Source organism: Centropristis striata, chromosome 20 (assembly GCF_030273125.1).
Source record: "Centropristis striata isolate RG_2023a ecotype Rhode Island chromosome 20, C.striata_1.0, whole genome shotgun sequence".
Taxonomy (NCBI): Eukaryota; Metazoa; Chordata; class Actinopteri; order Perciformes; family Serranidae; genus Centropristis; species Centropristis striata.
In genome coordinates this window covers 11,722,836-11,745,882 of record NC_081536.1, presented here as the reverse complement: position 1 = coordinate 11,745,882, position 23,047 = coordinate 11,722,836, and the positions used below count along the sequence as shown (strand labels likewise).

Genomic DNA, 23,047 nt, shown 5'->3' with positions numbered 1-23,047 from the left:
CGTTAGAAACTGTGCCACAACATAATTTACTGGCAAGGTAAAAATCTGTTTCACTAGTCTAACCTGTAACCCTGCATGTTTCTCTGCACACAGCTACCTCAGACAATGATCTGTCTGTTTGTGTTTTGTGCGTGTGTTTGCTGTGGAGATACTGCATACTCTGTGTATGAGCTGTGATAAGCACTTACTGTCGGTGAGCGGGGGATCCACCGCCACACGGTGACTATCCTCCACTCCAGGTCATGAATTATAGAAATAAGCTGGTTGGTGTCCAGACACATCTATAATAGATGGCTCGTATTGAACGCTTCCACTTAGGCGGTTCATTCTCCTCTGAGCTGGAAATGGGCTTTCTTTTCTCCCCACCTGTTATAAAGCAACAACTTTGTGGTTACCCTCTCCTACATGCTTAATTTTTTTTATTTTTTTTTATAATAAAAAATAATACATTTTATTTATAAGGCACATTTTATAGTACTCAAAGACACATGAGAAAAGTTTAAATGAATACTTGCATGCTTAAACTGTATAAAACAAAACAATCACACATTTAAAGCACTTTAAAAGGTGTGATTTGAACATAGATTTTATTAACTAGTTGTGCTTAACAAAATTTCTGAAAATGCAATAAAGAATTGTATTGTTACAAGTGACTTTATTCAGTATTATTTATAACTGATTTTTAAATGATCAACATTCATAAAAGTAACTTTTGGCTCACCAGGTTGAAAGCCCACATTTTAGTAGATATATTTGGCTGCAACCCTTTTATTGCAGCAATATTTTTTTTTTTTTAAATGACCGAGTAACACACATTTTGGCTTTACAGAGTTTACAGCTATAACTTTATAAACTAGCACTGTAATTTACATTGAATCAATCCCATCTGCACAATTCTGCTGCTGTAAATACTGACTAAAACAGGAAATGTGTATCAATCTGCAACTAAAAGAAGTTCCCAAAGAAAGTCCCCAACAAAGACTCAATTTAATCCTGTCTGTATGAAAAATATTACATTGCAATAAATGCACCTACAGCTTGTATTTGTGACCCATCTTTTAGGGCTGAGTGCAACAGGCAGGTAAGGAAGTTTAAAACAGATGCACGAAAGCGTTGTTGGTTTTAGGGTTTTCATTTGTTTTGCTGACAGTGAGAAAAATGTAAAATAAAGCCACCCTCTTCCTTTAATGTGGGCGCACAACCTGGCAACCCAGAGGTTAATTTATCATTTTGTTGTTGAAACAGTAATGAATAAAAACTACTGAAGTCCTTACTGACAACTCTTTATTTACACTGTGCCATAATGCACAGTGGTACCTTGTTATTTATTACCCACTGCTGTTTTTAAAGAGCTATACACAATTCTGTGTTTTCTCTCTCCCTCAGGATATGGAGGCTTTGAAGAGGTCTCTGGCTTTGATTGAGTCAAAGATGGCACAAGCTAAAAGCTGGCTCAAAGACCCCCATGGACAACCAGGTAATTGGATTCTTTATGCTTTTTGCACAAAAAAAACTCAACAGCTTTTTAGATGTTATTCCACGATGTGATTCTGTGGCGTGTCATCCCCCTCAGGAGACCCCGGCGAGGTCGCCCTGCGTGTGATACTGGACGAAGCTGGTAAGGTTGGAGAGCTGTGTGCCGGGAAGGAGAGGAAAGATATACTGGCAACCGCTAAGGCTCTGGGGCAAATGACTGACCAGGTTGCAGATCTACGAGTCAGGTGGTGTTTTGATACGAGAGAACATGAGTGGAACAGTTTTCTTTACATTGCTGCGTCTACATTTTTCGCATCTTGTGTTAGCTCTGTGTGTTTTGCTGTTTCGACAGAGGCCAGGGTCCGACCCCGGGGTGTGTGCAACGTGCAGGCCAGTGCTCACAGGGCTTAGACTTGTTATTTGGCAAAGTGGACAGTGCTGCTCGCAGACTGGAGGCTCTAATCAATGCCAAGCAGGCCATTGCCAGGAGGCTGGACGCTGCACAGGTCAGATAAAACAACAACAACAACAACAACAACACAGTCATCCATGTTAACCTTCTCCCCAGTGAAGGTCACCTCCTCAGGCATTATATTCATACTATTTCTGTCTTTTTTGTTGTAATTTTCAGTGAATAATTTAAGTTATAAGATGATGTTGTTAATTATTTTTTTATTTTTTTTTAACTTAGTAAGTCTGGCTATTAATTAAAACTTTATTTATGTATCTAACTAATTATTTATTTATTTATTGTATTTTACCTTTTCAGCCCAGCCTTTAATTCAGTTTTCCTTCCCTTGAGCTTTCTGTCTATTCATTTATGTATTTTAATCTGTTTTCTTCTGGTGTTCCCTCACTGAAAATTAATTAGACTTATAATAGGGTTTCCTCCGTCATTTGTTTTTATAATTAAATGTTGGTTTATTATTTCCAAAGTATTGTGTATTGTGAAGCCCATTTTATTTGTTATTCAACGAACTTCTCCCAAATTGTAGATACCGATGCATGTTGCTTATTTCATCAGATAAGAACTAAACCATATATGGGCATTTTTTAGGCCTGGCTCGCTGATCCTAACGGCGGTCCTGAGGGCGAGGAGAACATCAGAGCACTACTAGCCGAGGCCAAACGCATTGCAGATCTATGTGAAGACCCCAAAGAGAGGGACGACATCCTGCGCTCCATCAGTGAGATCGCAGGCCTCACCGCCAGACTGGTGGAGCTACGCAGACAGTATGCTTCCATTCTTCTGACACGTGCACGACTGATGATGTTTTGTGACTTTGTGTAATCCTTAGACCCTCTTTTTTAGGCTCAAACTGCAACCTCGTGTCACCAATAGGTGGCATGTTTTACCTGCCTGGAAAATATGTTGTTGCCTGTCAACCCTGGGCATCAGTCCTACGATAAGGTTTCTGTTTGAATATGTTGTGGAACGGATGGGGTTATGGTTTTTATGTGGAGGGTCGGTAACAGTTTCAGGATCAAGTAGATTCAAGTAGACCTAAAAGGAAAATACTGCTCAAATCAAGGTGTATGTCACTGAATTTAATATTTGAAATGTCTGATGGCCAGTTCGTTGGGTTTAGAACATTTAATTTACAAAATGTTACTGTAGTTCAGTGAATCACAACAGGAAGAGTCACCATTAGTGATATATTTTCTGTTCTCCACTTCCACTCCATGAATTGACCATAAAAGGAAACCAGAGATATAACATAGTAAATCAAGTAAACCAGCTGTTATCCAGATCGACACAAAAACTGGATCTGAACTTTTAAAGGAGAAAAATGTTACTGTGCTATTACACAGTAAAAAATTTAGAGATCATCAAACATTTTCATGTCTAGGAAAGATTTGACTTTTCATAACATGTGGTTATTTAGAATTATAAACACTGTATGGTATCATAAGGACTGACTACACAGCCTTGAAAGAAATATCACACATATCAAGTGCATTTAAACTAACAGTGCTACCAAATAAGTGCATTAACATTTGTGTACTTTGCTTGAGTATATCATTTTGAGCTACTTTAAACATCTGCTCTGATATATCTCAAAGACAAATCCAGCAACTCTTAAGTTATTTCCATTTCTTTCTGTTCTTGCTTTGTCATGTAGTTTTGGTTACAAACTCTCTCATCTAAACTTATAGAAAAAGTGAATATAATTTGCCAGGAAAAAAGGCTAATAAGCAAAGTTTATTTGGCTGAAAGAATGTTTTTTTTTTCTTCAAATTTTCCATATATGTCACAAATATTGTTATAATTAATATTGTCTTTTAGCTCTGAAAATGGTATAGTGAAAATCTGATATAGTGACTGCCCTAATACGTTTACATAAGTGAGGTTTTCAATGCAGAACTTTTACTTTTAGTGATTATTTCTACAGTGCGGTGGTACTTTCTGACTTCTTCAGGATTAGTGCTTCACACTTCTTCCACCACTGCAAACTAATCAACTGTAAATAATATTTTATTCTTCAGGCCTTAAATCTGTCAATATTAATGAAACTCAACACATGCTTCTAATAGAAACCAGCAATAGAAAATTTTCATTTTTATTTCTGGTGAAACAAGACAATAGTTTATGTTACACATGAAACATAAAAACACATGAAAAAGTGGCATCAGCTTTTGACAGTATTTCCCTTTAAAGTGGTGACTAACAGGGGTATGATGAGACATTTGGTGGGTTCAAAATCTGTATTTAATTTCTCCACCACATATCTTTCACACCTTTTTGTTTCCCCACCAAATATTCTCTCCATCTGTTCTTGTCTCAGGGGAAAAGGTGACAGCCCGGAGGCCCGTGCATTGGCAAAGCAGATTGGATCAGCACTGCTGACCCTGCAGTCTAAAACAAACCGCGCCGTGGCCAACATGAGACCCGCCAAGCCTGCCGTCACCTTGGAGGGCAAGATGGAGCAAGCCCTCCGCTGGGCGAACAACCCCGGAGTAGACGACAGAGGAGTAGGTGAGCAGGGTTGGATGACGGCTCTAGGGAGGGATGATGTAGTAGTCGTTCAAAAATAAACGCTCTGACCTTCCGTGCTTTTTGTCAGCCGATGTGGATGATGGAGAGTGTGAGAAAGTGGTCAAGGCAGCAACCAGGAGTCAGACTTATCCCTTCTAAAAACCCAATAAAAAAGGACTTCTTTCAACATATCTATTCTTTTTATTATTATTTTAATTGTTTGATTTTAATTAGCCTTAGTGTAGTCATATATATATATATATATATTATTATTACAATACCTATTATTTAAACAGGCTTATTTTGTTTGCCAAAGGCCAAACTCTGAATAATAAAAAAATAATAATAAAATTCATAATAGTAGTAGTAGTATTTCATGCAGAATGTCTAATCTTTCCACATTGGGCAGTAATTTTCATCACTTCTGAATGTACAGACATGACTGGTGACTGATGCCAGTTCCTTAAATGCCCACAATGAATCACTTTATGACGAACTTACTTACTTAGTCATTTAGGAAGTGTTGGTATTGTTGTAATGTTTTGTTTGATGTCTGTTGCTGTGCCCCTGGTTTGTCATTGGATTATTTCCTATTTCCTCCCATGCTTCCCTATGGGAGCAGAGTGTGAGATACTACAGTGGAACACAGGTACCTGCCCACTATATGTTTTATTTGTGGATGTAACTAAACATGACATATATTAATCACACTAATGACTTCCTAGAAACTTTATGACAACTTCTCTGATTTTCAAGAAAAGATATATGAACCGCAGTCATTGCGTCACTTGTAGAAAATGTTACCAAGAAATAAAAAACACTGTGCAGCTATTTAGAGAGACTTCATGTCTAAATAAGGACTTGTAATTGTTGTATCTGGGTTTTATTGAAGACAGATGAGATATTGTGTATTCAGATGTGATGTGGAAATGACTTGTTTCTCTCTCTCCTCAGGTCAGGCAGCAATCAGAGGAATGGTTGGAGAGGGGAAGAGGCTGGCAGGAGGCCTGATAGGCCCGTATCGGCAGGATATGATTGGACGCTGCGACCGAACGGAGGCTCTAATGACATCTTTGGCAGACATGGCCGGCAGGGGCGAGGCCGAGGCTCCTCATGCACGAGCTACAGCTGCACAACTGCAGGACAGCCTGAAGGTAGCTCGATGGTCTCACAAACACACATTCATTTATGTATGAATCCTCCCACTGTCAGTGCAAACTCATGCTGTTCAAACCCACAGAGGCTATTTTAAATGATAGTGAAGGCAACAACATGCCAAATACTGTATGTCAGGATAAATTTTAGGCAGTGTTTCCCAACATTCTGCTTTTCTATCAATGAGTAAACTGACGACCCCATTTTATGGATATTTCTTATTAAATTCAACGCTTAACAATAACAGTACAGAACAACTGATAAACTGCACCATTAACCCATATAGCCAACACTATAGCTGCAGAATATTTTGTGTAAACCAAGTGATTTGGATGAATTTTGAGCAGAATATTACTGTGAATATTGTGTTTTAAGAACTTTTAATACAATTCTGTCTACATTGTTGTTGTTGGTTTTTTTTAAAGAATCATATGTACTGTATAGGCTTCTTTCTTTTTACAGATTCAGTGTTTTCTTCACTCTGACACTTGGCTGTTCTATTAGCTCTTTGGTTGTGTACTTTACTCTTTAACTACTGCTCTGTGAATAAAGCTTTACTGTGCCCTTATTCTGTGATATTTGTTAAAGTTTATGTATTAAATAACAATCCAAACAATCCCCCAGTTTGGGAGCCGAGTAGTATGTTCCTGCAGATTCTGGACCACATTAATGGGACCCTAGTTTTTTGTGGCACTGCCCATCATTGTCAGGGGGCATAGCACCTAACCCTGACCCCGTATCCTATTTTCAACCACGTTAAATTGAGCAACTGTCCAGGGTGTTTTATGTGCATTACCATTACAGTATTAAATGGAGTAGCTATTGCAAAGAGCTAAGGTTTGAAGTGTGCGATCCTTGGACTGCAGCCTCTGCTGGTACTGCAGGAACACAGGACTGTGTGAACCTTTTTTTTTTTTTTTTTTAAAGCATTGTTGTAGAGCTCCACCTAGTGGACTTATATAACACTCTGCTCTTACTAGGACCTGAGGCAGCACATGCAGGAGGTGATGACCCAGGAAGTATCTGACGTTTTCAGTGACACCACCACCCCGATCAAACTGCTGGCTGTGGCTGCAACAGCTCCCCCTGATGCCCCCAACAGAGAGGAGGTCAGTAATAAAGATCTGTGTGTAAAGACTGGGAACACGGTGAAAGAAGATTATTATGTTGCATTGAATAAATGTTTGTTGTAGGTTTTTGATGAGCGTGCAGGGAACTTTGAGACCCATGCAGGTCGGCTGGGAGCCACCGCAGAGAAAGCTGCTGCAGTGGGAACAGCCAATAAGGGGACAGTAGAGGGGATACATGCTGCTGTGAAACATGCCAGGGAGCTCACACCACAGGTGCAGTTTTTTTTCTTCTTTTTTGCAAGACTGCATACACTGGTTCAAACCTGTATCTGTCAGAGTCAGACATGTTTGATAATGTCCAGGTGACCTCTGCTGCTCGGATCTTGTTGAAGAATCCGGGAAATAAAGCCGCATACGAGCACTTTGACACCATGAAGAACCAGTGGATTGACAATGTGGAGAGACTCACTGGTGAGGATTTTCTTAACATTTCTTGTGTAACTTATATTATTGACAATCTTACATTTTAAAGTAGTTGCAGTGTTTCAGCAAGCTGCAACAAATCCCACACCACATTAATATAATAAATCATTAACCTATGAGTTTCTCTGTGCCCATAAGGTTTGGTGGATGAGGCCATTGACACCAAATCTCTGCTAGATGCTTCTGAGGATGCCATAAAGAAAGACATTGACAAGTGCCGAGTTGCCATGGCGAATGTTCAGCCCCAAATGCTTGTTGCCGGGGCAACAAGCATAGCAAGACGAGCTAATCGGGTCCTGTTGGTGGCGAAGAGGGAAGTGGAGAACTCTGAAGACCCGCGGTTCAGAGACACAGTGAAACATGCATCAGATATCCTCTCCCACACCATCTCACCCATGGTAATGGATGCTAAAGCTGTGGCTGGGAACATACAAGATAAAGGTACTCTAATATACTGCATGACAGGTTTACTCACTTTAGGTGAGACACTACAGTCAACCACTATGGTCAATTTTGAGATTTTTGAGCTATTTTGCTTCTATGAACATGTCTTCTTTTATAAACAGTGAAAAGAAAACATCCAAATACATCCATATTCAAATTAAGGCATTTATTTCATAACACCATGTCTATTTGTGTCTGTAGATTTGTCTTAAAGTCATCAAAAGATGACATTAGAAAATGTAATTTACATATTTAACCATACAATTAGTGTTGGGTGGGATTGTAAAATAATTGTATATAATCAACTGGGGAGGTTTCATGGTAATATCTATTAATTGTTGTTTGTTTACCCTATTCAGCTAGTGATTAGCAGTGTCTCTCATGCTGCTGCTCCTTCTCCTCCACAGCTCTTCAGAAAGCCTATTTGGACTCGTGTCTGAGGATCCTGGCTGCAGTTGGAAAAGTGAGAGAAGCTTTTCAACCTCAGGAGCCGGACTTCCCTCCTCCACCACCTGACCTGGACCAGCTTCATGTAAGCACATTTAAACAAACGTATTTCCACAGTAAACCTTTGAATAACCAACCACTTCACTACCACCACTGATCTAAAATAAATGCATTGGATGAGGAAAGTGATTTTTCATCAGCTTTGTCGCAGTGACCTTGAACTGTTAACTGCTCCAGTGGAGCGGCTCAGTGTCCTGCAGCAGAAAACCGGTTAGAGTGGATAGCCCCCAGGTGTTCTTGTAAATGTGAAGCTGGATGTTGCAGAGTGCATACTCACTTTCTGTGGATGATGATATAAAGGTTGTCAAAATGAAAAGCAATGGCCCAAATCAGAGCCTTTTTTTTTACCAAGTGACAAACACCCTTTAAAGACCAGTAAAGATCAGTATTTGGGTCTCACATGAATGCATTACTTTCTGTCAAGTCTACAACAGTCTTGGTCATTTCACATAATTTCTGTATTTTCATAACTTGTTTGACATTGTTTGACATGGCTAAACCAAACAGGATATAACATTTTGATTAAAAAAACATTTCTCCTCCGTCTTCCTGTCTGTGATCCAGAAAATGTAAATTCCTAAAAAGCATTTTAAGAAGGATGGTGCAAATGTCACATCCCCATTTGTTCCTGAACTACATTATAGGTAACACTCGTGTGTCAATGCGTGCATTTTCCAGGTTAGTGATGAGCAGGCACCACCTAAGCCCCCCTTGCCAGAGGGCGAGGTGCCCCCGCCTCGGCCCCCTCCTCCAGAGGAGAAGGATGAGGAGTTCCCCGAGCAGAAGGTTGGAGAGGTGGTCAGCGAGCCCATGATGGTGGCGGCCAGACAGCTGCACGACGAGGCACGCAAGTGGTCGAGCAAGGTCAGTTTACACAAGCACACACAGAAAAATACAGATTGCATAACAAACCTACAGGAAATGTGTTCAATTTCAAAATCAGCTGCATATATACAAAAAAGTGAACTGATTAGTGCTATCCCTATGTATGGTTAGAAGACATGACTGAAATCTCTCTGTGGACCCTAATACATTTGTCCAATAATAAAGTGCCTTCTCTTATCATGTGAATATCCTGAAGTCATGTTGATGCTGAAATGTGGAGATCAGTGGCTCAATTCCAGTTTCAGAGGGGAAACTGGAAACTGTCATCTGTCCGAGGTGTTGGCATATAAAATTGTTAATGGCTAACACATATACACTTACGTATAAGTAAGTAAATATAAGAAAAATAGTCATTTGTGGAGAGAAAATACAGCCTCTAAGCGCACTATATCTGCAGTAGACTTTGTATTCTTTGCACTGTTATCCCTATTGCTGTCTATGTTCTGTATATGCGTGTGTCCAAGTGTTCTTGTGGAACTGGAACTGTGTAAAGAACAATTATTTTGTCTGAATAACCCTTGATTATGCAGGAATAACGCTCTCTCGCTCTCTTTGTGTAGCTTATAAACATTTTTCCCCTTGACACTACTCTTGACAGTTTTTTCCACACCTGTTTCTGATTGTGTCACACTCCCAGCTCACTGTTAGACTCTTAAATACACTGGAAGGAGCAACAAACCACTGGTTTTGGCTACAGTTAGTCGATAAAGCAAATGCGTTACAAACTATCAATACAGCTACTGCCTCAGAGTAAGGCATGTCATCCACCCGCTACCTGCTGAAACCAGCTCCTCTTTCCTCTTTTGTTTCCCATCTTTGCTTGCGCGTGCAGTTCCACCTCCCCTGCTCCTTCACTGTGCTTGTATTCGCTTCTCCTCCCTCCTGTAAATCTCCTGTCCTCTGTTCTTCCATCCAGTGCCTCTCATACTGTACTAAATGCCTCCTTTTCCCATGCTTCCCCCCTCCTGCCATCCCTGGCTTTCTCCTTCCCCTTCTTCTCCATATTCCTCCTTTTTTTCCTCTTCCCCCTTTCCTTCCCATCCCAATTCTGTCCTCCACCAACAATCCCGCCTCCCCCCTGCCCCACCCAGCCTGAGGATGAGGAGGCAGTAGAGGAGAGGGAGGTAGATGATGAAGATGAGTTTACTGATGGTGAAGATGACTATGAGCCAGAACTGCTGATGATGCCCTCCAACCAGCCTGTCAATCAACCCATTCTGGCAGCTGCCCAGTCTCTCCACCAGGAGGCTCGCAAGTGGTCCAGCAAGGTCTGCGCACGCACACACAACCAGACGTGGGTCAGATAGGAAATGGAAAAGGATCATGTTGACCCCCCTAGCACGCACACATCTACACTAGGCTTGGGCGGTATCTATTTTTTCATGCCATCACACCTTGCTGAGATTTTGCTGATGTGTAAACACTCCACTGGCCTGCCGTTGTTTTATATGGGAGAACACGTTTGAGCTGCAAGTGCATTAAATTCCACAAGCTCTTGTCAAGAAAGGAAATAGTCTTCCACCTATTTCCTTTACTAAACAGAAAAATACAAACGTACATCTTGTGGATTCAAGTTTCTCTCTTACATCATACTAAGATTAGATTTACTGCCTTGTTAACTAATCTAAAACACATTTCATTCAAGCTTGACAGAAACAAAATAAAACACACCAAATCCAACTTGGTTAGTCTTTCCACTGTTCCAACAACCACCAACCTCGAATATGGTCCAAATAAATCCTTAATTCACGAGAATATCATGTGAGAAAAAGCAGCCTCTACATGCTGTTTTTCTCCCTCTGTCGTGCCAGCTGCATTGCTGCTCAGTGGACAGCTGGAAACATTGCAGCTGCAATCTTATTTTCTTCTTCCTTTATATTTGCAAATTAAAATGACAAGAATCACCCAAAACAGCTTTGTCTGTGTTGGCTGGCTCACTTTTATCATCAGACTAAACACAAAATACTCCCAAACAGGGTCAGAGGAGCTTTTGGTTTTAATAGTTGTGTAAAATTATCCACACCGCTCACAGCCGGCATCTTTTTAGCTCAGGTATCTGTTCCACCAGTACAGACGGACCTCTGGCGGCACGTGCCATGCACTACACATCACCTAAGTGCATTAGAAATGTCTACATACCCTTGTAAACCATAATAGTGTAATACTGCCCAAGCCTAGACAGATTGTATTTGTAAATGGTTGCCAGTGTTTTAAACTGGAAACCATCATACAGATACAGAGGATCATACAGCTATTAGACCCCCAACACACACACACACACACACACACACACACACACAAACACACTTCCACGCATGCAAACAGATAAAACCACCACACAAGAAAAGCCCTGCAGGACAAAGAAACAGCTGTTGGAGTGCTAGCTGACAGTCACTGCACTGTGGCTGTGCAAAGGATAAGCCTTGCATCTGCCACTACCATGGAAACTTCCAACCAGCATCACACATGGTTGACACACGGTTATGCTGACGCCACGCTACGGCTGTATTTAAGGTCAAGGATTGTTGGAATGGCAAGTTTGTTTGTTGCACCACCTGGATAAACTGGCACTGGCTTCACAAGTCCCTCCCTCATATTCATGGTAAAGTGGTTAAAAGGAGGAGCCAGTCGCTCTGTCTCTCTGACCAACCTGTGAAGCCAAGGATGACAGTTTCCCAAAGACCTCCGGGTGATGTAGTTTAGACTGCCTGCTTGCCTGGTATATCACCTGCTTCTTAGCCTGATAGAGTAATCACTCCAACACTGAACATCACTTGATGGATACTAACCTCACGATGACTGTGATGGGAGAGAGACGTAAGAACTTCAACACTGTTTCCCTCCAAAACTAATGATACAAATTTGGATTATGTCTTCTTCCATGAGCGTTGAAGAATATGTGCACTGACTCTGCATGCAGCCTTCTGCTTTAGTGCCTGTTTTTGCTTATATATTCAAATTCATTCATGCAAAGCACCGGCATTCTCTATTTTCAGTATCCTGCATTTTGATCATAATCAGAATGTGTGGAAACAAACTCGTAAATAATGTTTCCATTGCATTCTTATGTCCTATCCAAAGCCAGCTCCTCTCCAGCTTCCTGCTCACTGCTCTTACTGCTTCCTCCTCTCCCCTCTTCGCAGGGTAACGACATCATAGCAGCAGCTAAGCGGATGGCTCTGCTGATGGCAGAAATGTCTCGGCTGGTGCGTGGTGGCAGCGGAAACAAGCGAGCGCTGATTCAGTGTGCTAAGGACATTGCCAAGGCCTCAGATGAGGTGACGAGACTGGCTAAAGAAGTGGCCAAGCAGTGCACTGACAGACGCATCAGAACTAACCTGCTGCAGGTAAGGACAGACCGACACATACTGAAAGTCTTCTATGTCTTGTACAGAAAATGATTTACATGCTTGTCTCCTTCTAAAGGTGTGTGAACGAATCCCTACCATCAGCACTCAGCTGAAGATCCTTTCTACTGTCAAAGCCACCATGCTGGGACGAACTAACATCAGTGAAGAGGAGTCAGAGCAGGTAAACTCACAAAACTGGCAATTATCAATTCAATACCAGCACTCTCTTTTCCCAAAATGTAAAATCTAGACAGTATACCACACTGCACAGGGCTGAGCAATATATCGATATTGTATTGTAAATATTGTAATCCAATCCAATCCACTTTATTTGTATAGCACATTTAAACAACAAAAATGTCTCCAAAGTGCCGTACATAGAATCAACAATAAAACAAACATTTCCATATAACAATCAGCAATGAATAATAAGTGTATAAAATCTAAAATTATGCTATAAATAAAACTATAAAATCAAACAGATAAACGGTAAAATAAATAAAAGACGTAGTTAAAAGTAGTAAAATAAACAAAAGACACAGAGGACCACAAAACTCACAACTCACTCAATGTAAACAAACATAAAAAAATAATATATTAATAATAAATGCAAATAGCAGAAATGTGTATAGAATGTATGTATATGTCTTATTGTTTATATTCTTTATTTTTTATATCTGTGTGTCTGTATCTTGAGCTGCTGTGACAACTAAATTTCCCCACTGTGGAATAAATAAAGTCATATCTTATCTTATCTTATCACCTTGATATCCTGATATGAAAATGGATATTGTCATATCACAAAATTGTCTTTCCTCGGTTTTAAAGGCTGCATTACAGTAAAGTGATGTCATTTTATGAATTTACTAGACTGCACTAGGTGTTCCATTATTTGCTTTTACAAATGTAGACATCTTATCCACATATCTGATATTGATATTTTGGTAACGCTTTATATTAAGGTCCTTGTAATAACCATTAATTAACAAGAAATAAGGCCCTTGTAAGTCCTTACAAGATGCTTATTAACATTACTGTGTTTTTATAAGCCTATATAAGTGTTAATAATGGCATTATAATACAGCTAATAGCAGGCTATAAGAGATTTATAATAAGAACATTAATAAAAGCCTCATGAGTATCTTATAATTCTTCATAATAGCATTACAAACACCCATAACCCACCCATTATGTCTTTGCCATGCCTTTATTAATCTTTTGTTTGCTTATTGATATTAAAATATACTTTATTGCTCATCTATTATAAGTTAAGTATGCACTTGTTAACAGTTAACTATGCTTTTTGCAGCTAAAGGGATCTAAAGCGAGAACAATGCCTTATTACTTGTTAATTAATGGTTATTACAAGGACCTTAATACAAAGCGTTACCAATATTTTTTCAACAATGTATTTTTTTTAAATGTAATATTCAGTGAAAGCTTCAACCGTCAACTCTACAACATCTTTGCAATATCAATACTGAGGTATCTGGTAAAAGAATAATAATAATGTGATATTTGATTTTCTCTGTATGTTCCAGCCCTATTTTGTCCCCTCTCTGTTGTTATTTCACCCCTGACTGCTTCTCCTCTAAATGTTTCCCCGCCCAGGCCACAGAGATGTTGGTCCATAACGCCCAGAATCTGATGCAGTCAGTGAAGGAGACCGTCCGAGAAGCAGAAGCCGCCTCCATTAAGATCCGCACAGATGCAGGGTGCACACTTCGCTGGGTGCGCAAGACCCCGTGGTACCAATAAACAAACCTGCTTGCTGAAATAGTAATCACTCAGTTCAGGCGGCGCCAATAGCACACACCTCGAGTAGAAGCAGCAGCATGAAAACTCATCATGAGTAAACGTGTTTACTTCTGCAAAGAGGAAACTGGTGAAGTGGTGTGTACTGGGAGCCGGTTTCATTTATTCGAGCTTTGCTCTCCAGTTCTCTGTATGTGTAACTGTGGAATCACGTAGGAGACAGTTTTTATTAATATATATTTTTGGTATGTTGTGTTACAAGAATTTATCAAAATCCCAGGTATATATTTTTTGCATGAAAATTTTTTTCTATTTTCTAAAGGCAAATTACGACATTAAGATTTCTCCTAGAGGACATTTACTTTAAATTGAGTTTTTTTTTCAGTGGGAGTTTCTTATTGTCTATTGTATATACAGTAATTATTTGTTTTAAGGACAACACTCAGCTATGAGCTTTATACACTGAGTTAGACACTAAAGTGTGGAGTCTTGTGTGAGCTGACGAGCTCTCCTCTCTTCATGTTTACTTTTAATGATAACACTGTTCTTAACTGAAGATCTATGAATGCAAACGTCATCGCTGCTGCCCGGTGATGTTTATACTTGAAGAACTAAAAGGTCTTCTGGATTAAAAGTGTTATAGGCAAATAATAAAGTTACAAAAGTGATTGTATAATTTAAAAAAATATATATGGTTGTCAATAAATAATAATAATGTTGATTGCAGAAAGTTGAGACTTAATAGATAAAAGGCTTTCAGATACAGTTGCAGTATGAGTGACAGTAAGTCGAGATGTTTTTAATGGTTTTTTGAGTTGACTTTATTTATCTTTAACAGTGAACAATGCCAAAGGATTTTTTTCTGTTACTGTAAGCTTCATCTGAACACTTAAAATCCAGGTAATTACAAACAACAGACAATTTTATTTAGAGATGCTGAAGTACTTTTTGAGGTCTGTTATTTTTTTAGCAAAAAAAAGAGAATGTTTTCTCTTTTTTTAACTGATTGTAGTGCGTTGTTTCTGCACTATCTCTGTAACAGTTGAACTGTTTGGGTATTTAATTCAAAATTCATCAAAACTGACTTTTAGACCGCCATTCAACTTCCTGCTTTTAGACTTTTCTCCATGTGTGTCCCACTCTGATACAGATTTTCTAGACGACCCCGGTGGTTTGAGAACAAATGTGAAATCAGGCATTGATGCCAGTCTATTTTTTTTTTTTTTTTAAGTGTTTAGGTGTTTTGTCTAGATAATGACACAGCAGTTTCAGGATTAATGATTAGTAACTCAATATTAAACACAATCAGATCAACCAATACATATTTTTATTCCCTTAACAGTATTTCATCCACATTTTTACAATGGCTGGGCAAATTTAACTATTAAATGGAGAATGTGTATGTGTGTGTATGTGTGAAGCCTCTTCACTTAATCAGTATTAGTGAGCGGTCCCCTTGGTGGTTAGGGACGGAGCTCTTAATGTTAACTTGCATTTTCATCTTTATTTGGGCCTACTGAGCATGTAGCAGTCACTGACCCCTCACTGAGAGCGACAGGGTGTACTTCTGTGTGTACTTGATGTGTTCATTCACACCCTGAATGTATTCTGATAGCTTCTCACCCTGCCAACACATCTGCTGTGCCTTGGAAGAATAAAATATATATAATAATGACGACTGGAGTCGGCCTCCTTATTCGCTTTCATGACTCACTGGTGCCACAACATAAAAAAAATGAGCAGTGGTGGAAGTATTCAGATCTCTTAACGTAAAAAAAAGTGCGAATATCACACTTCAGAATTACTCCACTACAAGTAAAAGTCCTGCATTCAAAACTCAAGAGGACAAAGTATCAGCATCCAAATGTACTTAAAGTATCAAAAGTAAAAGTATTATGCAGAATGTCCCATCAGATTGTTTTATGTGTTCCAAATATATTATTGCATTATTATTATTATTATTCATGCATTTATATAAGTAGCATTTTAGTAGTCGTCTTGTCCAGGTAGGGCTCATTTTCACTAGGTAATATACTTTCATATGGTTTTATTTATAAACATGCATAATCATTTTAAATGTATTGTTTTTCATGTTAAATTTACAACATGTGACTAAAGCTGTGAGCAATATTTAGTGGAGTAGAAGTATAAATTTACCTAAAATGAAAATACTCAAAATGTACTTAAGTACAGTACTTGAGTAAATGTACACTGGTATCTATTTTCACATAAAAATGTCAGATATCTTTGATTGTTTAAATTTGTTGATTCTGCAATAAGTTTTGTTTACATTTGTCAGTCTAGTGTGTGCTTTAGTGTATTTTTGTTGACAGAAGAATAATAGGCTACTATTTTGACAGTCGATTAAGTCAATTTTCATGCAAAAATAGCCATTGTCAGCCTCTCAAATGTGTAGATTTGAGATTTCTGAATGAGTGAATGTGCATTTCTCAAAGGTTGAAGTATAAGGTTATATATGGGATGTGGAAATACTTAAGTAAAGTACCTCCATATTGTACTTAAGTACAGTACTTGGGTAAAGTGTTCGACTAAAAGAGCACACGTAAACACATCATTTTAACGTTTTTATGAGACATCTTATTCACTGAAATACAGATTCAACTTCATACAAGTAGTATTTTCCACATGGAGAATTGATTGTGCAAACCTTGTGCTGAGTTAAGAAGTTGCATTCAAGATTATGTGAGGATTTTGTAGATTTCTTTTTTGAGTGCTTTTTACACAACTGTTCCCAACAGAGTGCCTGAATCACTAGCTCATGTGTAGGCCCTGCAGATAACTATGTAACTTTGATATAAAGATGTATTTTAAAAAATATACTTCCCTCAGTCCTTTAAAACATGCAGTTTGTGCTGTAGTGTGCTATGCAAAGCACTTGAATCTACCTCAAAAGGCCACATTAAAGAGTGAATGTGTGCAAAAATAACCGCCCTAAAGACACTGCGGCTACTCAGAAAGTAGATACATTTGATTTGTCAAAAATAAACATATATACAAGTATAAAACTTGCTACCTTATAAAGTGTAAAAAGGTTTTTAAGGGCTGCTTACTTTCAGGCAACATGCAAGCAAGATTGTATAGTTGTGTTCATGTAGTGAGCAGTGAGGCGGTGAGCTGCGAGTGTCCCTTTTCAAAACGAAAAATATTCCCCTCAGGCAACACTCAGAAGGTGTTAAAAAGAAGAAACATATTTAGAAAGTGTACAAAAAGAAAGAGGAATGATCGACACAATGTATCACATTTAAACTGGATATAAACTAATAGAACTTCACATGATTATTAAGGCTTCCCTTTACAGGCCACAAATATCCTCTAGTAATATATATGTAATGCCAAACACATAATAAATAACAATGAGCCAGAGGATTTGTAAGACATATTGGAGAGTTGATAATCTTGCTTCCTTTTTGGCACATTGGATTGTTGACTTTTGACCTCTGACAGTCACTGCTCAGGTCCGCACTTGGAATTTCCCTGCTTTAGTCACATATTTGACCCCTTTAAACGGCTTGTACTTCTCTCCATACATGTCAAGACGACTCACCTTCAGACCTGTACGGAGGAGACAGAAGCAGAGTGAGCCATGACTGAAAATAGACTGTAAACTCGACCCAGTTAGAAGATTAGAGGTCATGTAGCGAGCACTACCTGATATGGCCACCTGCTGGATCTTCAGGTCAATGTTGAGTGGCGGGTTTTCTTCAGGTTTGGGGCATCCGGCCTGCAGACTCAGACTGCCTCGCAAGTTAGGAAGCTTCTGGGGGTTCAGTTTCCCAATGTCCCAAACCAGCACCTGGAAAAACACAGACAGGCTGTATGTGAGGACAATACAACAAAATGCTTTTGTTTTCAGCTTGATTTTCTCTGAAACACTACCAGTTCTAATCCAAGATTACAATAGTTGCTTCAAAACTTAGGTTTCCATATCTTTTTTTAATCAAGAAGCAGGTCTAGATGCTAGACGGCTCAGTTTCTATGTCACATCTATACTAGTGCCTATACAGAAAGTGCCACTACAGTCTTTTTTGACTAATCTGCTTAATTTTTTTCTCAATTGTTTGGATCCAAAAAATAATGAAAAATGTCCAACTCAGCTTCTCAAAGCTGTCTTGTTTTGTCAGTCCAAAAGTTAAAGATATTCAGTTTAAAGGGATAGTTTCGTCGGAACGTAGAAGTTTTACAGTTGTAAAATATAGCGTTCGTTAATATAACGTACACATAAACAGGCATTAGATTTTTAGGGTGGGCTTTTGTTTAGGTGATTAGAATACGTTTTGTGACAGTCCCCATCTGCAGTCTGTTTACTGCATGGAGTGCACGTCTGGTTCTCCACAACTGGGAATGCGCAGCCCATCATCTACCGCAGGAAATACATTGACTGTGGGTAAACCTCATACATAGTCAGTTCAAAAAAATCAGAACTGTCTCTTTAATATGACATAAAAGAGAAAGACAACAGGAAATCTACACATTTGACAGGCTGAAAACAGAATTGTCTGCTATTTTTGCATGAAATAATCATAGTAGCTATTATTTTTCTGTATATCGATGAGTTTACCTTGGTAGCGATGTCGTAGGTGTAGTTTCCCTGTGTGGCTGTGAGGTTGGCACTGAGCACAGCTTTAGGCATGTGGATAGTGACCATCAGGCCCTCCACTGTCTTCCCCATCGTCTGCTTGGGTCCGATGGTGATGTCCAGGCGGCCGCCAGGTCCCGACTCAAAGAAACTGATGCTCTGCTTCACATACACGGGAATGGCCACGAGACTGAGAGAGGACACAGACAGAATTAACCAAAATGACAATGAACAGTCAGATTCAACAGGCACGCAGCAACCAGACTGTGTTTACACGTAAACAGGGTAACAAATTCGCATTGTGAATCCTTATTGTGGAAATTAAACCAGATTTCAGTCTACTGAAAGGACTAATTCAGGCCTGCATACTGAGACCCAAACAAAATAATGAGACAAAGATTTTATTGTTGTGAGAAATATGTTGATTACCAGATCACATGTGTTTTATTTAATTATGAATAAGACGTACAGATGTGCCCTTGCTTACTTCTGAGAGCTGACATGATAGCTCATGAGCGTGAAGTTTCCATCTGGCGGGATGAACGAGAGGGCGCGCTCCGACTCCCAGCGCTTAAACCGCACACACGGGTGGAAACTCACGTCATCGAGGAGACGAGGATTCTGTCGCCAAAAACGACAAAGATGGCACAAAGTTTATACACAGACAGATGCGAGTCCAAGCCCAAAAGCACAGAAAGACGCAGAGCAGAGAGGAATTGAACGCACCATAAAGGACAGAGTGAGGTCAGGCATCCCGGTGAGCCTCACACAGGCTTCAATCACACCCTGGATCTCTGCAAATACTGGCGTACCTGAGTAAGAAAGATTGGAGGAGATGCAAGCATGTTTAAAGCGCAACATCTAATTACAAAATCTTCCAGGAAAAATGAAAAGTGCTTGTTAGTACCTGATTTGTCCAGAATGGCATCTATTTCCTCTATCACGTCAAAGTATGCCTCATTATTGGTGTATTTAACACCAGCTCGCCTCCACGGGATATTGGACAGTTGACCTGTTGGTAATGTATCTCCAACATTACTGGCTCCTGTAAAACACACAAAAAGAAGGCAAAAAACATAAAAATGTACAAATGAATATTGTAGATAAGTAGACAGTGAGCGGTATAGCTCAGAGTCTGGATGACCTGTCTACCTGTGAGCGTGTTGACGACTGATCTCAGGATGGTGGGAGGCCTGATCATCTCTTTCAGGACGTTGGACTCTGTTGCCAGCGGGAAGCCGTTGTCCAACATCTCTTCCAGCAGCTCGTACACGGTCACCAGATTGTCCTTGATTACATTTTCTGAGCATTCTCCAAAGTAGTCCTGTTGACAAAAATACTGGTAACACTAAAGCACACACTAGACTGACAAATGCAGACAGAACTTGTTACAGAAATCTTCTTATTCCAGGACAACATCATCAAAGTGTGTCCTGTTTTAAGTTTGATTTTCTCCATAACTCAGCCAGGTCTGATCCAAGATTTCCATGACTTTTTTTAAATTATAAAGCAGGTCTAGGTGCTATATAAATACTATGAAAGTATCCAAACATATTCAGAAACTTGTACTTTAAACGAGCCATCAGGACTTCTGTAGAGTTGTGATGTCACACCTATATTATATACAGATGTGTGTGTGTGTGTGTGTGTGTGTGTGTGTGTGTGTGTGTGTGTGCGTGTAAACAAAACTTGTAACAGAAATCAACAAATTTGAACAGAACTAAAAATGTCTGATGTTTTAATATGTGAATGGATACCAGTGGTGGAATGTAATTTTACTCACATACTGTACTTGAGTACAATTTTAAGATAATTGTGCTTTACTTGAGTATTTCCATTTTATGTAACTTTATTTTTCTTTTTTTAATTAAACCACATAACAGTATATTAAGTAGTTTATATGAGCCCTACCTCGAGAAAATAAAAATGCTGCTTACACAAATGCATCAATAATAATCATCCAATAATGTATTTGGAATATATAACAATCTGAGTGGGGCCAGTCTGCATAACAAGTACTTTTACTTTTGATACTTTAACTACTTTTCGATGCTGGTATTGTTTTACTTTTATTTAAGTAAGTTTTGAAAGCAGGACTTTTAGTTTTAGTTGATTTATTGGTGCTTTTACTTAAGTAACAGATCTGAATACTTTTCCCACCACTGATGAATACAGAGTTTAATCACCTGGATTGTGTCAGCCACTCTGTGCAGGAACTCAATGACAAACAATGGAGCGACTTCAGTCTGGATGACAGACAGGAAGAAGAGCTTGCCCCTGTATATGGAGATGAGATAGTGGTGCGGGGTCTGCAGGACAGGGGCCACATCCTGCGGGTCCACTGCCTTCTCCTTCGCCTCGAAAAAGTAATCACACACACTCCGGCTGATGACACTCTTCCAGTGTTTCTCCAGGAAGATGTCTCCCGAGTGATTAATCAGGAACAGACTGTGGATCATCTCAGCTGCAACAATGAGGTTGTTGTTGTTGTTGTTGTTATTCAGTGGCAGATATAGATATCAAATCTGCAGTTTTAATAAAACTCATTATTAATTAACTGTCGCGCACAAATCACAGCAATGCAAATGTAAATGTAAAGCAGTGTCACTTATTGTCAACATTTACCTGCTGTCAATCTGTCAAACTAACTTCAACATCAGGTAACTTAACCGGCTGGCTAGCAAACACAGATTGGCAACTTCGGACATTTGTAACATATGTTTCTTAAATTCAGAAAATGAAATAAACTTGAGAGTGAGAGGCGTAACAGCGACATCAAAGCTGCAAAAAGCGGATGATTTACATAAAGTTTGGCAGATTGATTAAAGTTTTACCTGCAAACTCCGGTATGATCGTGCCAGAGGTTTTAGTGAGTGACTTGGTGCCAGTATGGCAGACTGGTCTGAGAGCGGAGGAGACGCCTGCAGATCTTTGCACACGTAAACACAACGCTGTCACAAGATCTTAACCACAAATCACGAGAATAATGCCCGGATATTATTAGTAAAGTATCGAAAATAATTCCGGACACTTTTAATACAATGTTGCTGTACTGTCGACCTGATCGGTACTTTCAGTGCAAAGTTTTTGACTTTTTAATCAGGCAACGTTTACGGGCAACTAAAACGCGCAACTGTTTATGGGATTATATTGCCCTGAGCCTTACCTTTCAGGTGCTCTCCCTCCTCAAAAATAAGTGTAAGCTGTATTACCAAAACTGTAGGCTTGTGGTGAGACATTTCACTTGGAAATACTTACTACTAAATAATTCCTGGTACAATTCTGACAACCTTTAAATTCAGAGCTCCCAGAGAGATGTACTACAATTTACACAAAAAATATATTAAAAAAGACACATTCTGTATTTGTCAGGCCACCGATATGTATAACTCCTGAGGGGTCTGTCTAACTAACTTTTGTACGGTGCTGCATAATGTACAGTAGATTTTTAGAGGTTTTCTTTCCCTAAAAACAACTTTCTTAATCTATATATTTGTTTTTCCACTTCATATTTCATAAACATTTTATTACGACTTACTATTTATTCGAAGTATTTATTCTAAATTATGAGTATTAAGTTGATTTAATCTGTATTGTTCTATGTTTTATTGTAATGAACTAATGTTAAATCAAAAGATGCATGCTGTATGAACCTTCATAAAGGTGTAAAAAAGGGTAAATCTTTGACATAGTAATTTTAATGCTTGTTTATGTAAAAGTAGTTACCGGTGCAGCTTTAAAGTCTTTATATAAGAAGCTTCACAGTCTCTGAACCCATTGGCTATCAGTTTGATTACTATTTAGCTTCTCGGGGTAAAGGCCAATATTTCAGGGGTTCCGACAGTAGATTTTGGGATAATCAATATCAGTACTTCCTCTTCTGTAAACATATCATTGTTTGTCGTCTGATTACCAACTTGAGAAGAATGGAGTTGAGAGACAACAAATCGTCTCTCTGCATATAAGTGCAGATACATTTGTTTAAAAGTTAATAAAAAGCAAAATCTTAGTCACACAATAACCAATCTGAGACTGCAGATCCACCAAGGTGTAACTCGACTTTTGCTCTCAACACGGACTGTTTACCCTAATGTAACCAAAGCCTGCTCAAACATGATTTATCATTAGCTAATTGGACTAAAAATGTAAGTGAAACCAGAACCTTTGATACCAAAAATTTGTCCCGTCGCCTATACAGATATCTAATTATAGATATTAGAAGTTTGATGAAAAGCCTGGATATATAATTAAAGGTGTAAAAAATTGGAAATCTTAAGTAGTCATTTGACCCATTGATTATGATGATGACACTTTGAAGTAACATTAATGCTCATGATACTTGTCATGT

General features: G+C 39.0%; 2 protein-coding genes across 4 annotated transcripts in view; one reads left to right on the top strand and one right to left on the bottom strand.

The window, feature by feature from the left end:
* The window catches only part of LOC131993634 (vinculin-like), a 30,270-nt gene extending 14,492 nt beyond the window's left edge, over nucleotides 1-15,778 (top strand). Inside the window, exons 7-22 of the mRNA XM_059359627.1 lie at nucleotides 1,387-1,477; nucleotides 1,574-1,721; nucleotides 1,829-1,982; nucleotides 2,534-2,709; nucleotides 4,263-4,453; nucleotides 5,408-5,607; nucleotides 6,589-6,717; nucleotides 6,802-6,951; nucleotides 7,041-7,149; nucleotides 7,300-7,602; nucleotides 8,013-8,137; nucleotides 8,791-8,976; nucleotides 10,089-10,265; nucleotides 12,141-12,344; nucleotides 12,424-12,528; nucleotides 13,959-15,778. Of these exons, the coding sequence (XP_059215610.1) occupies nucleotides 1,387-1,477; nucleotides 1,574-1,721; nucleotides 1,829-1,982; nucleotides 2,534-2,709; nucleotides 4,263-4,453; nucleotides 5,408-5,607; nucleotides 6,589-6,717; nucleotides 6,802-6,951; nucleotides 7,041-7,149; nucleotides 7,300-7,602; nucleotides 8,013-8,137; nucleotides 8,791-8,976; nucleotides 10,089-10,265; nucleotides 12,141-12,344; nucleotides 12,424-12,528; nucleotides 13,959-14,105 (2,595 nt within the window). The 3' untranslated portion in view covers nucleotides 14,106-15,778. The remainder of the gene's footprint in view (nucleotides 1-1,386; nucleotides 1,478-1,573; nucleotides 1,722-1,828; nucleotides 1,983-2,533; nucleotides 2,710-4,262; nucleotides 4,454-5,407; nucleotides 5,608-6,588; nucleotides 6,718-6,801; nucleotides 6,952-7,040; nucleotides 7,150-7,299; nucleotides 7,603-8,012; nucleotides 8,138-8,790; nucleotides 8,977-10,088; nucleotides 10,266-12,140; nucleotides 12,345-12,423; nucleotides 12,529-13,958) is intronic.
* An 896-nt stretch (nucleotides 15,779-16,674) lies between these two features.
* On the bottom strand, nucleotides 16,675-21,752 carry ap3m1 (adaptor related protein complex 3 subunit mu 1). Of its 3 annotated transcripts, none has more exons than XM_059358745.1 (9): nucleotides 21,534-21,752; nucleotides 20,886-21,224; nucleotides 19,852-20,023; nucleotides 19,607-19,744; nucleotides 19,426-19,511; nucleotides 19,187-19,320; nucleotides 18,682-18,889; nucleotides 17,772-17,916; nucleotides 16,675-17,675 (listed from the first exon to the last, which is right to left on the bottom strand). In XM_059358745.1, exons 2-9 carry the CDS (start codon nucleotides 21,156-21,158, stop codon nucleotides 17,575-17,577), a joined length of 1,257 nt encoding a protein of 418 aa, XP_059214728.1. In that variant the 5' UTR covers nucleotides 21,159-21,224; nucleotides 21,534-21,752; the 3' UTR covers nucleotides 16,675-17,574. The 3 variants fall into 3 exon arrangements, with proteins under 3 accessions (XP_059214728.1, XP_059214726.1, XP_059214727.1); XM_059358743.1 differs by having other exon boundaries at nucleotides 20,886-21,163; XM_059358744.1 differs by lacking the exon at nucleotides 21,534-21,752 and adding an exon at nucleotides 21,325-21,509 and having other exon boundaries at nucleotides 20,886-21,163.
* Nucleotides 21,753-23,047: the final 1,295 nt, after the last annotated feature.

Excerpts from the sequence above, each read along its gene's own strand:
- ap3m1 (XM_059358745.1), bottom strand. The coding sequence starts at position 21,158 with ATGATCCACAGTCTGTTCCTGATTAATCACTCGGGAGACATCTTCCTG. Across the intron at positions 20,024-20,885 it reads GAGTGGCTGACACAATCCAG|GACTACTTTGGAGAATGCTC; the intron begins GTGATTAAACTC and ends TTTTGTCAACAG. Across the intron at positions 19,512-19,606 it reads TGCCATTCTGGACAAATCAG|GTACGCCAGTATTTGCAGAG; the intron begins GTACTAACAAGC and ends TTTCTTACTCAG.